This window comes from Panthera leo, chromosome D3, assembly GCF_018350215.1.
Source record: "Panthera leo isolate Ple1 chromosome D3, P.leo_Ple1_pat1.1, whole genome shotgun sequence".
Classification (NCBI taxonomy): domain Eukaryota; kingdom Metazoa; phylum Chordata; class Mammalia; order Carnivora; family Felidae; genus Panthera; species Panthera leo.
The window spans coordinates 1,920,040-1,940,921 of record NC_056690.1 but is presented as its reverse complement, the minus strand read 5'-3'; the positions used below and the strand labels follow the sequence as shown (position 1 = coordinate 1,940,921).

The window sequence follows — 20,882 nt, the reverse complement described above, 5'->3', positions numbered from 1 at the left end:
GCCACCTGCAGGCATGGGGAGTGGGGGCCGCCCAGAAGCGGCTGTGTTCTGACCGCGGCGGGAACAGATGGCAGAGTCGTCAGGCAAGTCAGCCATCCCTGGGAGAAACGCGGCGACTTGCACATTTGGATGCGGGTATTTATAGACATGACGGAAAACACACCATGAGCACGATCGCTAGCGGGCCCAGCTCGGCCACTGGGTAGTTCACGTCTGGCGCTCGGGCTTCGTGAATGAGGGCCACGTGGGGGGCCGTGCCCGGTCACCGGCGTCCGAGCAGGGCCGCCGTGGGTCATCAGAACAGCAGGCGAAACCAGGGAGCGCTCCAGGCAGCCTGGGAGCAGCGGCTGTGTGTGGCGTCCTGACGTGCAAACGGGATTCGGGAGCCGTTTCTGAGCGCCACACGCCTGCTGCGTGCCAGGCGCTGCCGGGGGCTCTCACGCATTCTCGCGGACCGTCGGGGGGACCCACGGGGTAAGGAGGTAGGAGCCCAAGGCAGAGTAAGGAAATAAGGCCAAGGTGCGCAAAGGCCAGGGTCACACCACCAGGCAGTGGCTGGACGAGGCCAGGCCTCTGAGTCCAGGCTCTGAGCTGGCTCTAGATCCTGGACCCCCCGCTCACTCACGGGGGGGCCCCCGCTCACTCACGGGGGGGTCCCCGCTCACTCACGGGGGACCTGGAGGCAAGTCAATCACACAGCCTCAGTGGGCCTCGCTGCCTTCACCTATAACATAGGGCGAAGCACGTGTTCCAGAACCCAGTGGCAAACTGCAAAGTCAGACCCTGGGGGGCAGGGTGGGGACTCCGCTGCAGAAGCTAGAAACCTTCTACCCTCCGTGGGCAAAGCCTCAGCACGGACACTGTTGGGGGTGGGGGATCGGGTATCCTAGTAACTCAGTCACCCAAGCTCCCTCACACACCCACCCCCCCGGCCGGACGTCTCTTTTCAGCACCTTGGAACCCATGCAAGTCTATCAAAATCCCCTACATTTCACCATTAGTGGGGACACTCAGTGCCGTCGTCCCCGTGACCCCACGAATGAAGGAATGCCTTCCGCTGCCAGTTTCATACCCGTCTGGGTCGGCTCCTGCCTGCAAGCAGAGCCCATGGGAAAATCCACGGAAGCGCGTGGACGGGCTGAGTTCCAGAACGTCTGCAGGATGATGCAATCTTGACACTGAAACGAACCGCGTCGTAGCCAAGGGGAGACTCCGGTAAGGGAAGCCGTCTCTCCAGTTGAGGTCTTACATCCTACAGTGTGTGGACCCAGCACGGCTAAAACACAAGTGTCTTAGACATTTGCTTTGGTTCATACGATTGAGCGTTTCCCCAACTGTCCAACTTAAATCGCACTGGATTCTAAGCCGGCGGGTCTGGACCACTGGAGTTTTCCTGCTTCGGTACGGACACCCTCTGTCACGTGGCTTTACGGGGGCAGATAAGCACCGATCGCTGGCGGGACCTCGGAACTCCTGAATCGCCTTCAGGGGTAGTACCAACAGTGAGCGGAGGCGGCGGCATCGGGGACACAGAGCTGGACTCGGGGGGTTGGTCCCGGGGCAGCCGAACTCCCCACCGTTGGAGCGAGCGTGCCGTCCTTGTCCCTACGCACGTCGCCTTCCAGCGGAGACTCAGGAGGACGGGGCTGCCGAAGCTTCTTCCGGGGGGGGCAGAGACCCCAAGCCGACCACGATTCCCGGGGCAAAGAGGATTCTCAAGACACGGAGGATGGAAAACGTTAATGATGAATCTTCAGATTCTCGACGTGGCTAATCCTCTGTCACGCTTCAGGATCACAACCGAGACGTCCTGAGGATTCTAGAATTCAGGCGGGGCAGGGACGATGCCACAGCTCAACCGCATTCGGCTTCGTCTCCTGGGCCTGTGACGCTGTCCCGGCTTCTCCTGTGGCGAAGTGTCACTGGCTACGGCCGGTGCACAGTGGACACAGAAGAGAAGGTAGGAGCCGTCCCTGCCGCAGTCACGGGGAAGCCCTGTGCTCCGGACACAGCCACAGGAGGCAGGGAGCCCGGGCGGGGCGCTCCCCGGGGCCTTCCCAGGTGGGCGGCGGGTGTCGCCGACAGGAAGCGACCTTTGTGTGTGCAGCGTGAGGCTGCGATGCGCTGGGGAGGCTGGCCTTACGCTTCACCTGACAACCAGCTCCAGCTTTCCGACGGGACCAAACCCACGTGCTCCTTCACCCACATGCGCACTCAGTGCCACGGGGTCACCAAGTAACCAAGTGTCCTAACGCCCGCCCAGCAGGGTGACGCCTCCCTGAGGGCCCCGCGACACGGTGCCGGCACATTCAGGGACCCGCGGAAACGTTTTCGTTTTAGTTTCCTTGAAAACCAGGAGTAAAGAGAATACGGGAAGAATGACTCCAACCTGGACGATAGCCCTCTTTACGCCCACGCAGATATACGTAAACGTGACACTTGATATTTTCACGGGGCCCAGGAAAGTCACAACGCAGCCCGGATGCTGGGTCCCACCTCTAGGAGGGACCCCACGCCTGTCTGGGTTGGGGGAGCGCGGTCTGCTCTGGAAAGTCTCCCCAGATGCGACCCAGGGATGAAAGGAGCCCGCGAGGGTTCCTTCCTGGCTGTGACGAGTGTCTGGTGTCGCGGGCCATCTGATGCCTCATCCCGGAGCGGACGACCAGCAAGCTGGGGGCAAAGCAGTGAGGCGCTAGGAAGACGCCCCGGGGGAACAAGCCACAAAGCAGCCAAACGCACACGTAAAGCACACGGCACCGACACCGGTGAGAGCAAGCTCATCGCGGGGGTGGGGGCAGGAGGGGGGCTCCCCCTGCGACGGACCCCAGAGCCCGTCCCCTCCCACCCTACGGAGGGGCGCTGCTCCCCTGCACACTTTCCTCAGCCGCCGCAGACGGTGCCACCAGGGGGCCCGCCTGCCCTTGCAGCCCGGCTCTGCTCTTGCGAGCCGCGTATCCCCCGGGCAGTTGGCTCAGTCTCTGTGCCTGATTTCCAACCGGTAAAGAGGATGCCGATGGTGGCCACCTGACCGGGTCCAGTGCCCAGCGGGTAGTGGCCACGTGGTATGAGGGACCATCTCCTGCTGTGACGCACCCGCCAGGGGAGGCGGGGCTTCTGAGTCCTGCACTGTGTGAGCTAATTCACGACTCAACTCTCGCCGCAGTGTTGCTGGTAGGGGAGCTGAGCCCGGCTCCCAGGGAGGACGGGACAGGGAGGTCCCGGGAAGCCAGGCTGCAACGCAGCGGCTGAAGGGTGGGGCTCTGGCACCAAGTTCCTGGGGTTTGAGTCCAGATTTTACTTCCTACTAGCTTGCCTTGGCCAAGTCACTTAAACTGACTGTGCCTCATTTTCCCCTGGGTCGTCATGGAGATGAAGTGAACATGTGCACCAAGCCCTAGATGTCCCCAGACGCATCCCTAGAACGGCACTTGGCACGGAGTAAGTGTTCAATAAACACTAGAGTCACTGCTATTACTGTCATTACCGTTAATCGATTTTAAAATATTTTCTTGCTTCTCTGTCTTGAAAGAACTCCCTCATGGAGGGATTAACTGACACTACCTACTCCTGGGCGTACAGAGTGCTCTGTCGGGATTCTGGAAAAGCTCTGTTCTGTGTTAACTCCCGACACCCATCTTTGCTAAGCCCCGAAGCCAGCCCCGACGATTCTGCGGGTGCTGGGACTCTGCACACGTCCTGACCGGGAACAGACATAGCGCCCCTCTTGCCGTCCCCAAACATCCTAGCCATTCACTCATCAGAAAACGGGGCCTGGGACACCCACAGAACCGGCTCCGAGCACAACGGTGTTCTGAGAGGTTTTATTTAATGTGTTTTTGGAGGCGACCCTTACTACTCCTGTTTTCTGTCTCACTGGGCAAGGTTGGGGGCCTGTTCTGGGCTGTTCTGCTGAGTAGAACACCTGGCCAGTGGCAGTGACCAGCGCGCGACCCTCCAGGGACACAGACACGTTCCAGCACAAGCGTGTGGCACGCCACAGATGTTCCTTGTCGACCCTTCTGGTAACGGTGAGGGGGCAGAAGGGGTGGAGGTTCGGGTCACTAACGTGCTGAGCCACGGATCGGCTAAGATCCCAGAGGGCTGGCTGGTCCAACGTGCTGCCCTTCTCCAGACTAGCCTCGCAGACACTGACCAATGCTTCCCAGACGCCAGCTGCATCCGAACTGGGTCCCTCCCAGGTTCCCGGCTCCCTCCTCCAGAGCGTCTGACTCCACAGGTTAGGCAGGACCCGACAACCCGCATTTCTAACAAGCCCCCAGGTGATGCTGACACGGCCAGCCTGGGAACCCCACTCTGAGAACCACTCACCCCCAAAGTGGGAAAAGCGTCCCTTCCGTGAATACGTGATCCGAGTCAGAGTTTCGGAAAACGCTCAAAACCCTGATCAGAGGGACACGTGGCTCCTCGTGTTCCCCGGGGGGGGGGGGGGGGGAGGGTTGGCAGGGGGGGTCATTGAGAAGCGTGGCAGCTTGTTCACGGAAGAAGGTAAGCCCCCAGCACAAACACAAAGGCGGAGCGTTCAGGGGCCAGGATCGAATCCCCGATGACCGACAGAGAAGCTGCATCCTGGGCTCTGGGCCCTGGGTCCCGTGAACGACCCGAGGGCAGAACGAGCCCCACCAATTCCCACCCCCCCACCCCCAGTGGTCATCGGGGCTCCGACATGCCCTTCCAGCCTGACCGTTACAGCCTTCGCGGAAAACGGGAGACCAGGTTCGCTGGGCCCGCTCAACACGTGCGAGACCAGAGCTCGCGCCCCCGGGGCCCCCGCGGAGCCCCCTGCAAGCGGCTCCCCGAGCCCCCAGCCCCACTGCACCAGGAGGAACCTCCAGCTGCCGGCTCCGGAGGAAGAGCTGGGTTGAGCCGGCCCAGGGACCCGTGGGCGCCCCATGCACGCGGAAGGCATCGCCACGCACACACGGGGACGCGAGGTTCCCTCCAATACCTGCATGCTGTCCAAGGCGTTCTGGGCGGAGCGCAAAGCAGGACACAATCACAGGAAGGTGTTGTGAACAAAAGAAGACAGAGGATTCTCAGCACATCTGCACGGCCTTTTCCATTCGTTAAACCCAAAGCACGTTACGATGCTACCACGTCCCAAAGCATGCACGGCCACCGGCGCCGGGTGGCGGGGCCTCGGCGGGCAGCTCCAAATGCGGGTTAGAACAAGAGACATGAAATCAGCGGGCTCCGGGTGATGGCGGAGGAAGCAGACCTGCGGCCAGGAGATGATGTGAATGGCAGCGGGGGTGGGGGGGGGTGTTCAGGCAGGGGCGGAGATCATCTGTCAGGGAGCAGCAAGGCCACTTGGGGTCTGCGTCCACTCTCTCAGGTTGTGTATCTCCCACTGCCATTCGTCACACTCACCCCTCCAGATACTCGTTAGCTAACGGACGCTCTCAAAAAATCAATTCTAACACACGTGATGGTAGCGAAGCAACCTTTCCCTGCGGGAGGAATAGACGTTGAAAGGCAACGTGAGAGACGTAAGAGGTGTGCACGCGGTGGTCCGTGGCCGCCGGTCCCCTGTGGGTGAAGGACGAGGTCATCTCGGGGGACAGCCGCGTCCCGTACCTGGGGATGGCAGGCCCGACGTCACCCACGCCCGTGCGTCTGCAGCGAGGGGGTCGCTAACCGTCTGACCTGTGTCCGCGTAGGCGGGAGGCCTGGCGTGGTCGTTACTCCCATTTGTCACGCACAGAGCGTGCAGGTGGCTGGGCCTCGGGGGGAGTCTGAGTTCCGTCCAGACCCGCCCATCCGCCACTCCTGGGGAGCCGTGGGGCTCCGCGCGAGGGACAGAGGTGCGGTCACTCCTCCCAGGACCCCACGCGGGTGGGACTTTGCACAGCTCGCTGCCGAGCCCCCCGGCGCCAGCAGGACCGGCTGCAGGGAGGCCCCACGCTGCGTTCACTGGGGGCGGCGCTGAGGCGGCACCTCGGATGCCGGTCACCGCTTTCATCACCGACGTCGTCCCCCTCCTAGCTCTGCAAATGCCTCCCCAGATACCACCTGCCAAAGGCTTCCCCGGGATCAGCGCCGGCCCCTAAAGTGTGCCCTGCACAATTCACCTGCGGGCAGGGCGCCCAGGGGGGTGGCCCACCTGCTCTCTCTCCTCATTCCCGCGTGAGAGCGCGACCTCATCCTCCCTACGTGCCACCCGAGAGGCGCCCGCAGGGGACAGCAGGTCCCATCTGAGGCCCCCGCCCCCGGGGCGGGCGGTGTGGCCACGGGGACGTGGCTCCGGCCCGCTTGTGCGTGCGGACCCCATGCAGGGACGGGTGCACCGCGCTACTGACCGGCTCCCAGTGGGTGCTTGCAGCCGTCGCCCGCTTCTGGGAGGCGTGAATGCCATGCCTGTCCCCGGGCCCGCCCACCCCCGAGGGCAGCCGGCTGACCCCGGCACTCACCTCTAGCAGCTGGACGGCACCTTCATGCTTTCTTTTAGCTTCAACCTGAGCCTTTTTTACGGCAGAAAGAGAAAAGAGTCAAGGGTTAAAGCAGGGGAAAGAAAAGACCCTCAGACCGATGTCTGGATCATCAAGGCACGAGTCGCCGCCTTTTCCCCCCTAAGAAGCCCCCCCAGTGGTAAGGAGCTAGGTCGGTTTTGAGTTCTCTCTCCTCCGGAAAAGACGGAAGGAATTCTGGCCGGCCGTGATGCTCTTCGTAAAACCCAGAAAGCGTGCCCCGATCTGGCAACGAAGGGACGGGCCGGACAGAGCACAGGGCGAAGGCCCCGGTCCTGACAGGCGGCCACACGCGAAAGGCGGCTGGACCCAGGAGAGCAGGACAACCCTGCCTGCCACCTCGGAGGGCATCACCGTCTCCCCAGGTGCCCTTCACTGCCCTCCACTGCCCTCAGCGTCATGCAGACTTGACCCGCAGGTAGCTGAAGGTCAGCTACAGTGTCCCCGGGCCCCAAGGACAGGCAGAGACGGGGGCCCCGGGCATCTGGCAGGCTCCCGGCGGCTCAGCCTACGGCGGGGGCGGCCTCCTCAAATTACTTGAAGCAAAGCCATCTGCTTCACAGAATGAGAAATGTTACGAGTTTCACTAAACCAGCTTCCCAGGACGGCTGCTGCCTGAGCCAAGTGGGGAGTTCACGCAAAACCGAAACGTAACGTGATCGTCCTTCGTCCCCTCTGGACCCGGGTCTGGCCTCGTGATGCCAGCGAATGTCTGCCGCCTGCCTGCCTGGCACTCACGGCCCCCTCTTGTAGGAAGGGTCCTGAGTGCTCTGGGGCCACAGCCCCCGGACTGTGAGCATAACAGCTCTGGACTCCACTGGCTGTTTAAGGGCAGGTGTGCAGCCAGGTTACAGCAAAGACGCCTTGCCTGGGGATGCTGGGGGAGAGGGGACAGACACCCCAGGCCTGCTGGACCCGAGCCGGAGTCAAGGACAGTGTGGAGCGCCACAGCTGTCGGCCAACATGAGGGGCGAGGCTGCAGCAGCCAGTGGCCTCCAGCTGGACACCGAAAATGAAGCCAGCGCAGAGGAGGGCAAAGGCAGGAGCGAGCTGGATCCAGCCGCGTCTGAAGCCCATCTCGGCCGCGTGTTCGACTGAGATTCCCTTTCTGTTTTCTGTCCCTCAAAACCAAGAGTCCTAAGGGACACAACCATCAGCCGTTTGAGAATACAGCATTTCCCGCTTTAAAGCTGGAAGCACTGAGGTTCGGTGAGAGCCCGAGGCTGAATCCCACACCGGGAGGGAAAGCCTGTCCCCACCCGCTGTGGCCGCACGGATGCCCCCTCACACTGGGTTCATTCCCAAAGGAACTGAGAAGTGGGTCTTTGGAGAGGTTTATCTCCCACCACCAAAGGCACCTGCCTCAGAATTTCGAGCACTAGTGAAGGATCCATGTGTTCAACTGAGATTCACATCTAGAACTCTCGGTTCTAGAGCAACGTCATCTCCAGGCGCTGGCAGAGTAAATGGGGACGGGCCACCCAACATCTCAAGGAATCCAGGCAGTGTTATCTTAACAGCCTCTCGGGAGGAGGCGGGAGCCCGGCTTCCCGGCGCGTCGGACACCATGAAGCAGCCTGAGGTTCCTGCCGACTCCACCCACAGGCACCTCGTGGGCGCCAATGCCCCAGGAGGGGCTTCAAGAGCTGGGGCAGCGAACAGACTCCCGGATTAATTACACTGTTCTTGAATTCGGTGCAATCTTCAGAGTGCTGAAAACCGTTCCTTTCAAAGCAGAAATGAGAGCCACGATAAATAACAAAACAGGGTAAAAGAGACAGCCATCCGGAGAACGTACAGAGATTATATAAATAACCCCACCGTTGAGCCAGTTGAGTCAAAGATAGTTTCCAACTGGCAGGATGAAAAATAACAAAAAACCCCAAGGCGGTCTGTGAAAACTCCGCCAAGTTTGCGGTAATGACTCGGTTTCCGGCTTCGAGAGAGAATCAGGAGTTCGTTTTCATAGGCTATCGCGAGCTGGGCCATTTGGGCAATCAGAATAGATTGTTAAAATTAACAGTTAAAATTGGCAGCGTTGAATTCTCAAAACATCTAACCAGCAGCTTAAGCGAAGCTCATTTCGGGGCCACCGTGAGCTTGCGGGGAAGCTGCGACCTTCACGCAGGCACCGTCTCCTACAGAACATGGTGACTCTGGAGAGGGGCCCAGGGGCCCGCTGTCAGAGGAAGGGGGCTGTCGTCCCGCGGACCGAGCGTCCAGGGCAGTAGGCTCTCACAGCGGCTTCGAGGGAGGCACAGAGGTGCGCTGGCTTCGAGGGAGGCACAGAGGTGCAGACGTGCTGAGGTCAAGGTCTGGACCCTGGGCTGGGACGGACCGCACACCTGACGTCCCGTCACCGTGGCGACTAGCAGGTGCTGGTGAGGATGTGGCAGGTGAGGGCATCGCGGGTGCTGCGGGCAAGGGGCCGGCAGTCACGGAACCGGGCTGGGGGCTACAAGGAGCCTCACATCCGAGCTGAGGAAGCGGATGAACAGACACGGGTACGCCGCGCGTGCACTGCGGGGGCACACAGGACTGGAGCAGGGGCCCCACTGACTGAACGCAGGGTCAGGGTCGGTCTGTGATCCTCTGTCATCCACAACAGCGAGATCCCAAGCATCCAGGAAAAGCACTCAGACCGTAGGCAAAGCACGGGTCACGACACGCATGGTGGGCTCAGCTTCTCTCACGGCACAATCTGGTGACAGCGCAGGGAAAGCCACCGTTTCACACGTGGGAGCAGCTCTGAACCACAGGAACATCGGTCAGGTCTACAGATGAATTTTAAATACGGAAAAGCCCTTCCTTAGACTATCGTCACGGCTATTGTAATCAGGCAAGGACGTCACTTGCACAAGAATTCCAAAGTCTGAAGCAGCAGAGAGGCTGGGGTCTGGGCACCGGTCACCTAGAGAGGGCTCGGGGTCTGGGAACCAGACCTCTGGGGGACCGGCGCTCGCAGGTCGTGGGGAGGGCGGAGCCACGTCTCCGCGATCCCTTCCACAGGCGTTCACGGATCACGGCTCTTTCCCCGTCCAGTGCCTTCGGCGCCTCGCTGGCCATGTTTGCTGAGCACCTGCTACGTGCGGGGCGGTGTTCTGGGAGTGCAGACGCTCCCCTCCGGAGACAGACGATCGGCAAGTCTATGGCAGGGAGCAAATGACACATCGCTCCAGGGGGCGGGGGCAGGGAGAGGAGCCCGTTTCAGGCGAGTTGGCAGGGCAGACACTTCAGGCACGAAGGTAAGCCAGCTCTGCATCATCCAGGGACCAGGCATCCCAGGCGGAGATCCGAGAGGGGGCCGATCTGGCGTGGCCAAGAACAGAGAGGCCAGCGTGGCCGCAGCCTGACAAGGGAAGCAGGGGTCGCGGGAGACGAGGAGGCCGGGAGCCGGAACTCAGGAGAGGCGAGCAGGCCTCCCGGGCAGTGGGTCAGGGTCAGTCGGTGGTCCTCCACCATCCACGCACGACAGGACTTTGCACATTGAGAACGTTCAGCGTCGCTGTCCCTGGCCTCTTCACACCCTGCCTCCCTCACTACTGTGTCACCAGCCCCTGAAACGTCACCGACACAAGGTGCTTGATGATTCCTGAATTGTTCATTGAATGGATGAAAGCAAGGATTCTGGACTGAGCTCTTGGCCCCCCGACTTCCAGGACAGGTGTCCCACAGCAGAGCCCAGGCCCCTGGCTGCCCAGAGATGGGGCTGTGCCCTACTCGGCTGCCTTTTGTATTTTTAGAGTCTGCCTCCCCCCAGCTACCAGAGCCACGGGCCGGCCGGATGGCCTTACCGTACCCAGATTCTCACTCCGACAGTCTTGGGCACCTGAATCTCGCTTCTGTCGATTCGGCGACGTTTCCGCTTCCTTCTCTCAAGCACCGCGTTGGGCAGATGGAAGAACGGAGCTTCCAGGGGGAGGGAGGCTCCCCAGGGAAGGTGTGGGTCCCGGGTCCCCGCCAGAGGTGAGGCTGCAGCCGCGCGAGAGCCTCCAGGCACCGCCGCGTTTCCAGGGAAATGATACACCTGCCTCCCCCAGCACGTGCTGCCCAGCAAGGAAAGGGACACGGCAGGACCCAGGACAGCGGACCATCCGGCAAAGCAGAGACAGGTGTGAAGGGCGGCCCCCAGACGTGGGCGAAGGGCATCCCAGGCCCAGCTCTGCATCCCCAGGAGAAACCGGTGTGGGTGGAGGGAGGCTGGGGCTCCAGGCAGGAGGCTCCTGGGGCGAGTGGGGTTAGCGCCTCCCCACGGGTGACCATCCTGAGAGGACCTCGGCAGCTCTGGCAGAGAGTCTGGGGGAGAGGGAGGGGCGGACACACAGAACTAGGCAGACCAACAGAAAGAGCCAACTAACTCCAGGGCAAAGGCAAGGCCGTGCACGAAAGGACACCCCGCCATTTGCAGAGCCGGGCAGGGCAGGTGAAGAGCAGGTCCTGCCGAGGCCGCCGTTCAACTTGGGATCTGTGCCGAGGCACCGAGGGGTCAGGAGGAGGGCTGGATGAAGGCAGTGGGTTCGCAAGCCAGCGTGGAGAGCTAGTGTGGCAGCTGGCACACGGTCAGCGCTTAGACCCCCAGGACCAGACGGGGTCGCCCCGGGAGCCAGCGTAGACGGGAGAGGAGACGTGGTCTGCGGGCCGAGTTGCGGGGAATACCCGGGACGTTTATGGGGGATCCGCGTGGATGGAAGATGACCAGAGAGGGCGGTGTCCCGGAGCAGGGAGGGACGGACCACCCAAAACTGCTCTGGGTCATGGGGGATGAGGACAGAGGGCCGGCCCTTGGCATGACGTCCCTCTGTGGGCGACAGCAAGAGCCACTTCACCGGCAAGAGGAAGGTGGGGGGCCGGTGGGGAGCTGGCTCAAGAGAGCCGGGGAGCTGTAGGCAGACGGGACACCCAAACCGCCCTGCTGTCTCCCGGGACTCAGCCTTGACCGTGGATGGTTCTGGTACTTTTACTGCGGTAGGGGGACAAGAGCCAGACCTCAGTCGGCCCTGAGCCTTATGGGGCAGCATCCTGGCCTGGCGGGTTCAGCGCAAATCCAGCTTGTACCGCTTACGAGCCGTACGGCATTTGGCAAGTTCCTTGACCTCTACGGAGTTCAACTTCCTCAATTCAGAAATGGGGTGATGATGCTGGTACACGCTGTAGGGTCATAACAGGCTCGAACCGAGATCACGCTTGTTAAACACCGTCCCCGGCCTCCTTTAGGGTAAAGATGCCATTTGTTTCCTTAGCCCTTTCTCATTCCTGTGACACATGACCCTGTGACTTCCCAGCGTCCCCCCTCCCCGCCCCCGACACTGGCCCAGCCTGTCCACGGGTCTTTGCGGCCCTGCGATGTTTACGTGGAAACGAAATGCCCCCTCCACGGTCTTTTTCCCAGAAAATGAAAACATGGACGATGGGTCACCTGAGGGAGTCACGACATCCACGGCTGTTCCTCCACGTACAACCCGGAGCCCCTCCTCCCATCACGATGCACCCGAGCCTGGGCCTCAGCACATCCAGAACCACATCGGCCACGGCAGTTTCTCTCCAGATCCACACTGATGTCTGAAGCCCAACGAGCCCAGACCAGCCTGGACATCCCCGCACGCCCCTCCCCCTCCTACCACGGCCCATAAGCAGACCGGTCACCCTCCTGATTGGTACTGGGATGTGTCTGCGTGTCCCCTCTGCAACTGCTGCCCCAGTCCCGGACACCAGGCTTCATGGCCGCGGCTGACGGGCCTCCCTGCCTGTCCACACACCAATCCCCAGCGCGATGCTCGAAGAGGGTGCATCAGACCCGCTAACCCCTGCCTCAACCCTCTGCCTCGGAATGAGGTCAAGCTCCTGCAGAGCACCTGGGGCTCGGCGGCACCTGCCAGGGATGCGCCCCCTGCCTGCCGGGCATGACCTGTGTCCTCCTGGGGCCTCCTTCCCCGGGCACAGGGGACCCGAGCCCTCATACGACCCATGCCTCCCACTGACCTAAGCTTCACGCTGGTGGGGCCCTGCCCGGAGGCCCTGCCCTCAAGACCTTGCTCTTCAAATGCTCTAACGCTCAGAGTGGTAGGAACTTACAGAATCCGTACTGTGCTTTGCACGAGTTTCTCCTCCTCTGCTCCCACCACTGGTGAGGCATCAGTGGGTCCAAAATAGAGACTGAGATGAATGCAGGGGAAGGAGACAGGAATGTGGACGACGTGCCGGGGAAGAGGAATAACAGGACCGGCTCTGGTGCACGTTCCCTGGCATCAGATGCTTCGTAAATAAAACTCCAGGCTCCCGGAGAATGCGCTGCTGAGAAAAAGCGACCTGCCGCCCTCCTGGCAGGATGTCTGTGTTTCCGCAGGCTCACTGTGTATGCAGGAGGCACCGGGCCGGGGCTGCGGCTTCCAGGGCCCCGGGGAGCAGGTGCCAGCAGGGCAGCTGGGTCCAGGCACCCGAAGTCCCTTCCGTGCGGAGAGCCAAGGAAAGAGCAATGTCGCTGCCCGGACGCCCGCGAGCAATACCTTTCCGGACGGCGTGTGACGCAACGTCGCTTCTCGGTGCGCCAGCCAACTTATCACGGCAGGCGGTACGGCCGACCGTCCCCATCAGCACCGGCTTCGTGACGTCTATCCTCGACACGCGGTCCCAATAAACGAGTGGAGAAGCGGCCTCGGGCGTTCCCCACCTGGTGCGAAACATGCTCCCAGGCTCCTCGGGGAGAGGCCGTGCCGGCAGATTCCTTCCCATCGCCGGCCGGGTGGGACACGGGGCCTCGGGAAGGAAACGAGACCCAGCCCTCGGACCCCAAGCCCCACGTGGAGAGAGACACGAGGACCATCTCCAGCGACGAAGATGAGGCGGGGACGCCCCCCGATCTGCTCAGTCCTCCCCTCTGTTTTTTCTTCTTCCTCCTCGTTTCTTAACCTCTCCTTCTCTTCCATCTTTGTGCTCTCTCCCTCTCTCTTCCTCTGCTAATGAGACCATGCTGTAAATATTGCCCTGAGACTTGGTTTGCTCAGTTAACGACAGACACATCACAAAACTGTCCCCAACGCAGCGGATGTAAACCTGAATTTCTCCTTTCAAGATGACGCCGTCCTGGTCCGCGGTCCGGGTGTACCACAGTGCAAACCCCCGCCCTCGGAGGGGGGTTCCCCACCCCCAGCCCACACAGAGCAGTGCGGAAAAAACAAACGGACTTGAACAGGGCATTCTGCCTGAATGGAAGGTCGCAGGGTCAAGATCACCGCCGCTGGCAGGCTGCTCGTGCCCAAGGCTGAAACCACGCACACCCGCAGCCGCCACTGCTGCGTGTGGGGAGCGTGCTTTTCCCCACAAGCCCGCCAGCGTCGCGTGTCCGCGGGCAAGCACGGGAACCTGGGTCGCTCAGGGGAGTACAGATGTCCGAAACGTCCCCGCAGCGGGAAGGAGGGGAGCCGCCCTCTGCCGGCCTGGGAGGGAGACTCGGGTGGGCAGCCCCCCGCCCCGTGCCCCCCGCGCCCCCCGCCCCGGGCGTGCCCTCCGCTCACCTTCTGCAGCAGGTCGATCTCCTGCTGTTTGGCGTGGAGAACGGCCAGGGCCTGCTCATGCTCCAGCTCCAGCTGCTGCCGGCGTTCCGCGGCCTCGCGCATGTGCTGCAGGGGGACAGGGTGAGGTCGGGGCGGGGGCTGGGAGTCCCGCTCTGGCTGTCCCGGCCCCCTCCCCTTCCTGGGATGCCAGCAAGCCCTCCCCCCTGCCCTCCCTTCTCTTTCAAATGCCACGGGCGCGTGAGCCGAGGTGAATTCCTCCCCCGTCTCCTGTGAGTGACAGCCAGAGGTTAGAGATCTCTGCCGCCACGGTGGGTCTGGTTCTGAGCCTTTTAGGGTGACATGGGCCCTGTGATCCTCCTAATCTTCTAGGAGACGGGCACTATCACCGGCCCCATTCTACACGGGGGAAACTGAGGCACGGGGAGGTTGTCCTCGCTCATCACTCAGCTGGCAAGCGGCCGTCCGGGGTTCAAGTCAGGCTCGAGGGAGCCTGGGAATCTCGGGTTTGGGCACTGTCTGCTGGTGAAGCCACACTGGCCTCTTCCTAGCTGCTGGAACTTTCCAAGCATCTCCGGCAGGTGCCTGTGGGGACAGCACAGATACCGCGGTGGCAGCGCAGACCCGCCTCTGCATTTCGGGGCAGTGAAGGGGCAGCACGCGGCACCGAACAGCCACACTGCCAGGGTTCAAATCCCAGCTCTGAGCTTGGGCTGGTGACTTAACCACTTCGTGCATTTCCTTCTCCCGGATTAATCACTCACGAGCATCAGCCATTTGTCAGCGGCCAATTACCAACAAGTGACGTGACTGGTGCTGATGAGTCAGTTACGAGCAGCCCCCGCCCCTCAGAGCTATTGCGCACGTCTCACGAGTGGGGAGCAGCGCCTGACAGCGTCCCGGGTCACCTGCCGCCCGGAGCATCACTGAGCCCCATCCGGCCCCACCAGCCTCGTGCACGTGGCGCGGCCCTAAGCCCCGCGCCGCCGCCCTGGCAGCTCCAGATACACGGGGAACCGTGGAGCCTGTAGGGAGCAGGGCCTCTTCCCACGGGACAAGCGGCTGGGACCACGGCACCGCTAAGACGGCGGCCGAGAAGCAGCTTCGCCGCCGTCTACGGAGCACTCGCTGTGCTCACACCGCCCCTGATGCTGGCGGCAGCCAACGGGCCCAGAGAAGCCCAACAACTTGCCCAGGGCCACACAGCACGGCCACGGCAGCGCCTGAAGCCCTTCCCGGGGGTGTCAGGCCTCAAAGTCACGGCCCCGCCTACTCACGGACCTTTCCTGGCTTGGGGCCGCTACCAAGAGCCGTCTGCACTGTGAAACTCCACCCGGGGGCTCGGGAGCGTTTTCAGGCTCCCAGAGCCAACCTGCTTTGCATGAACAATTAAGCGGCTGTTTAATGACACCATTGTTCCAGCTAATTTCTGTGCTTCTGTTTATTTTGGATTCGGCACGGCCACGTGCGGCCTGTGTAATCTTTATTTAGCGCCGGGAAGGAAGCGATTAGTGGAAGGAGGAAACCACTTTGCTTACGAGGGTTCAAGGCTTCGTGAGAAACACGCAGCGAACACGGAGGTGGTCTGAGCGTGCGGCCGCGGGGTGCGGGGTGCGGGGTCCGGGGTCACGGGGTGCGGCGGGGCCGCGGCCCCTCCGTGGGCTTCTTGCCCGGACGCCCAGGGCACGAAAACCACGGGGACAGAAAGGGCTTCCACGCGTGTCAGGCTGATGAACCGGTCAGCTGAAGGAGCTGTCCGGAATGCACACGTGCAGACAAACACGTGTCCCTCGCGGGTACGGCGTCTGGGGTCACCGTGATGCCACGGCAGGAGAACACAGTGGCGGGAACTCGGATCGCACGTGTCCCTTCAACCCCACCCCCACCCCCCCGGCTGCCTCCCTTCTCAGCGACGCGGCTCCAGAGGCATCCACCCCCTTGCTCCCTGCTCCTTACCCCTCTGCTGACACCCCCCCTCCGACATCCCCCAGGACGGTCCCGCTCCACTCCTGCCCGGAGCCCCACGCCTGCCCGCCTCCCTCCCTCCTGCGTGGTCCCTCAACACAGGGGGGCCGCCAGACTCCTTCCCGTGTGGCCGTCCCGCATCACAGCTGGACTTGCCATTTATAAGCTCACGCTTCCGAAGGAAACGCTTATGTCTTTGCTGGTAGCCAACTGCCCACTCACCCTCTCCACGTGCACGGACAGGAGGAATCTCAAATTTAGCCTGTGCAAAACCGAGTTCTGGGTTTTCTCTCCCAAACCACCCTCCTCCCTCCCCCCCCAAGCTGCGCATCTCGGCAATGGCACCACCATCCACCTGTCTCTCCAAACAGCTGGCTGTCGTCCCTGGTCCCCTGTCCCTTCCCACTCAACATCCAGAGCTTTGCGAGATCCTTCCGTTTGCATGATCTTCCATATCCGCCACCGCCAGGCCAGCCGCCGTCACCTCTGACCTGGGTCGTAACCACACACACAGCTAGCTGGTCTTCCTGCCCCCGACAGGCCGCCCCCCCCCCCCCCCAGTGAGACCAGGGTGTGCCCTCCAGGACAGAAGTCACCCCACGGCTCTATGTGTCCACCCGACTGCGTAGGGGTGCCCAGAGAGCTGGGGAAGCGTTCCGTCTGGGCGCTTCTGGGAGGGGTTTCCAGAAGACACTGGCATTATGAACGGGTGGGAGAGGAAAGGAGCCCATCCCGCCATCCACCCCTCTGGGGACCCTGAAGGACAAAAAGGTGGCAAAGGGCCAATTCGCTCTCTCTGCCTGTGTGGAGACACATCCGTCCTCCTGCCCTCGGACACCTGTGCTCCTGGATCTCCTCCTTCCAGACTCGGGTCGGGACTTCCGGTCGGACCTCCAGACTCAGACTCGTGGACCGCAGATCAAGGAGCTTTTCATCCTCCATGACCGCGTGAGCCAATTCTTACGCTAAATCTCCTCTCACATCCGCGGATCTATAAATACCCGGTCGCTTCTTTCTCCGAGGGACCCTGACGCACCTGCTCCTGTTTGAAGCACTCAGTGGGGGCCAGAGGCTTCTAGAACAAAACCCAAACTCTTTCCCGCAGCCGACGGGCTCCTCTGTGACAGGACCACTTCTCTGCCGCACGTCTTACTTCCCCCTCTTCACTGCGTCGGCCACACTGGCCTCCCCCCAGCTCGCCGTCACACATCACAGAGCGTACCAGTCCCAGCGCCTGAGATGCTGGCCCGTGTCCCCCCGTGGCTGCCCGCCCCCCCACAGCACTTATCCCGGCCAGAGATGACTGCGTTTGTACGTTTCCCCTCTGTCCTCCCTCCTCCCGCCTTGTACTGAGGTCCCGAGGCCGCCGGACACACCTCGGTCGACTGATACCCGCAGGGCCTAGGGCGTCCCTGGCCCGCGGCGTCCGGAATCCAAGGTTGTGTGGGAGCCCCGCCCCTGCGGCCCCGCCCCCGCCGCTGGCGGTCTCCGTCACCACTCGGCACGTGACGTGACGCGGCACCACCCTCACTCCCCGCGCATCATCCGCACCACCTCGAATGGACAGACGCGGTATCCTTGCCCCACACGCGCCACCTGCAACGTTCTGCGTGGCGGCTCTCTTCTGCTCCGTGCCCTTCTACTTCTGGGCCAGTCTTTCTCGAAGGCTACAAACGAACGGGACAGCCACAAACACATTCCCGTTTTACTTCGGACGTCACCCCTCGACTCAATACTTGACGTTCCAGACACGAGGTAGAAGGGAAGCACACACGTCTTCGGGTCTATCGTTCGCCTCTGTCTTCCCGGTTTCTGCGGAGACCTCAGCGGGCGGGTGACGGACGAGCGGCTTTGACATCGTAGCCTTCCCCGCTTCCCTTACCGTTCAGGCTTCTCGATCAGCCCCTAGGCAGGCCACCGAGTGCCCCCACGGCGGCCGGCTTTGGTGTCCCAGGAACAACTTCGAGGTCATTTCTGCCTCCCTGACTCCGATTAGGGTGGTCCCTGTGCCCAGGGGTTTGCTTCCCTCCTAACTATTCACACACCCACCTGTGCCCCAGGCCCAATCAAAGTTCACCTTCTCTGGACCGACACGGAAGCAAGCAGCAACAAAACACAAAGACAGACTCTTCTCGGTGACCTCATCAGAGCTCCGTGATTCAGCCATGCCTGAAGCTTCACCTCTCTCTCCTATTTCCTACTTTACAAACTAATGCTTTTCCTCTCTTGTTTCTTCGAAGTATTTGACAAAAGTTTCGGTGAACTTTACCCCAAATTGTCCAAACTAAAATATTTTTCAACAGCATTTACGGCTGCCACAAAATTTAATTCCATAATGTCTCACATTATGCACTGACGCTTCATGATTTTTTAGTCTTGCTTCTCAAAATAAAGAGACAGCTGGTGGATCATGACAGCTTTGGGGCTGTTTCAATTCCCTGTTTTGGGGTACGAAACAGCCAGAGAGCCAAAGGAGCTTTCCAGAAGCAACTGACACCATCTCCGCAGCAGAAAGAGTATAAACTGGAGGTCAGGGACCCAGGGGGACAGCACCCAAGCCCTCCTTGTCCTGTACGTTGTGCAGATACGCCCTTCTCGTCCCTGCAAGCAGACTGCCGGCCTGGTCTTCCCAGCCCCAGACATCGGCATCCTCGCCGTAGCCAAGCACGAGTTCTGGAAGGACTGCTGTGCTAAGCGGTTCACACACACGACCCACTGCCTCTTCACAACCACCCCTGAAGCAGGCAGTATTTTCACTCCCATTCACAGAGAGGGAAACCGAGGCCCAGGGAGGTGAAGCGACCCGCCCGACGTTGCCCGGCGAGGAAATGATCGAGCCAGGACCTGAACCCAGACAGCCCAGCTCCCCGCTCCCCAGGAGGCTTCCCAAGGGACCCTCCCGTGTTCGTGGGAGGCTCCCTGCGAGAGGAGCCGAGGGAGCCCTCTGCACGCACCGCCTGCGAAGCGCTCAGGCCGCTGGACCCACGTGCACGGCTCCCGGGAGACGGTTCACACTGTCACCCCTCCCGTTTCCTGAGCCGAGATGATTCCGGCCGTCCCCGGGAGTGCTAGGGGCCACGAGTTCTCACGGAGTCTGAAAACCCCAGCCCTCCCCCGAAGACAAAGCTCCGCCAAATTCCCAACATTTGCCCTCACTTCCTTTTACCAACAGCCTCCCAACGGCAAGGCCACGTGCTGCGTTCCACCGGAACGTCTCGCATCTAAAAAGTACCAAGGGTTATCCGCCACGGCAGGAAACGCCTGTCGAGAGCGCTCTGTCTGTGGCGCGATGTATTTCTCAGGTGGCGACGCCACAGCTGGATGTCGACATCAGCGCCAGCACGTAAGTGGCCCGCCTTCCCGGCGGGAGCCTGGGCGCCAGACAGCGCGATCATGCGTGGAGCAAACCGCGCTATCCCTCCGGCGTCAGGGCAGAGGCGGATGCGTCTTCTGCTCCGGGTCCTCCCTGCCTGCGCAAAGAAGTTACGGAAAAAACCGATTTCCCTCCACGAGAGTCACCGGCGACGCGCTGACCACCACATTCGGGCGGCCGGACGCGCAGCGGCAACAAGGTGCCGTTTCTGCACACGCTCTCTTTCCACACGACACCTGGCGGCGACAAGAGCAGCATCTCCCGAGCTCACGCCTTCAGACGTGAGGAAGGGGAAGCGCTTGAAGCTGTCTGTCCCCCGGGTCCTGTGACGTCCTGTCCCATCTCTGCAACTCAGACTCGTTCATGACGAGAACCGGCACGGACACAGAGCCGCGTACGTTCTGGGAGCTGAGACGGGTCTTAGCCGGAGGACCGGAGTCTCGTGCTGCAAAACACTGGGAGGTGGGGAAGCCCCTCTGACAAAACCCTGGTTCTCTCCCCACTCCCCACGTGTCCTTAGTCCCGCGGACTGGCCCCCGCTCCCCATGGGACCCCAGAGGAGGCAGAGACACAGGGACAGGGGCACTCGACCCGAGCAGAGTAGTTCGGGCCCCTCCTGCCGGTGCCCAGCGGCCCCAACTGCGGCAGGCGGAGGGTATGGTCAGCCAGACCGGACCGGAGGGTACGGTCAGCACTCCCGAGAGTGCACGCGGGGGGCTCTCGGGAAGGGGCCTCCCTGGGCCCCGACACGCCTGTTTATCAAATGGAGGCAAAAGCCCACCTTCCCAAGGCTGTGGCGAGGACCGGATGAAGTATTTACTAACTCGAGGGACCTACCCAGAGTTATGTTTAATGTAACGACTAGTGTGTTTTCAGTGTGCCATTTTATCACCTGTTCCCATTTTTTCTGTCCTTTTCGTTATTCTGCTTCCCCTTCCCTGCCTTCTTGTGGGTTGTCTGGACGGTTTCCAGCATTTTACTTCAACGTATCTATTGAGCGTCTGGCTATAAATTTTCATGTAACTTTTAGTGGTGGCTCCAGGCATCTCAATACACACGTTTACGTTTAAGAAACCTACTCAGCGGCGCCTGGGTGGCTCAGTCGGCTAAGCGTCCGACTTCGGCTCAGATCATGATCTCACAGTTCGTGGGTTCCAGCCCCACATCGGGTCTCAGAGCTCAGTCGGGAGCCTGTTTCGGATTCTGTGTCTCCCTCATTCTCTGCCCCTCCCCTGCTCGTGTTGTGTCTGTCTCTCAAAAATAAACAAACGTCAAAGAAAAAAAAAGTCTACTCAGAACGATAACGCACCTCCCAGGTGGAGTGTGGAAACGGGAACACAGCTTACTTTCCCGTTTTACGTACTGGTTGTCTCAGGTATGACTAAATCCAAATACACGAAAACCCGTGGAGAGGTGCTCAATGTTGAGAGTCTAAACGCACAGGTACATGAGCCCTGGGGAGGTGACCCATGAGTGGAGGTTTGGGGAACGGGGAGGAACAAGGCATTCCATACACAGGGAATGGTGTGTGCAAAGGTCCCGTGGTAGAAA

At 61.3% G+C, this 20,882-nt stretch overlaps 1 protein-coding gene across 16 annotated transcripts in view; it reads right to left on the bottom strand.

Moving 5' to 3' along the window:
• The window catches only part of RIMBP2 (RIMS binding protein 2), a 194,217-nt gene that overhangs the window by 56,248 nt on the left and 117,087 nt on the right, over window positions 1-20,882 (bottom strand). For 7 of the 16 annotated variants that reach the window (XR_006195558.1, XM_042911528.1, XM_042911523.1 and 4 more), the window contains 3 exons: window positions 13,997-14,101; window positions 6,429-6,479; window positions 4,967-4,987 (listed from right to left, as the gene is read on the bottom strand). Coding sequence is in view for 14 of the 16 variants with exons in the window: in XM_042911523.1 (XP_042767457.1) it covers window positions 4,967-4,987; window positions 6,429-6,479; window positions 13,997-14,101 (177 nt within the window). In the remaining 2 variants the exon portion in view is untranslated. Of the gene's footprint in view, window positions 1-1,072; window positions 1,230-4,966; window positions 4,988-5,388; window positions 5,455-6,428; window positions 6,480-13,996; window positions 14,102-20,882 lie in introns of those variants that run through there. The other 9 variants (XM_042911538.1, XM_042911536.1, XM_042911524.1 and 6 more) reach the window with 4 other exon arrangements.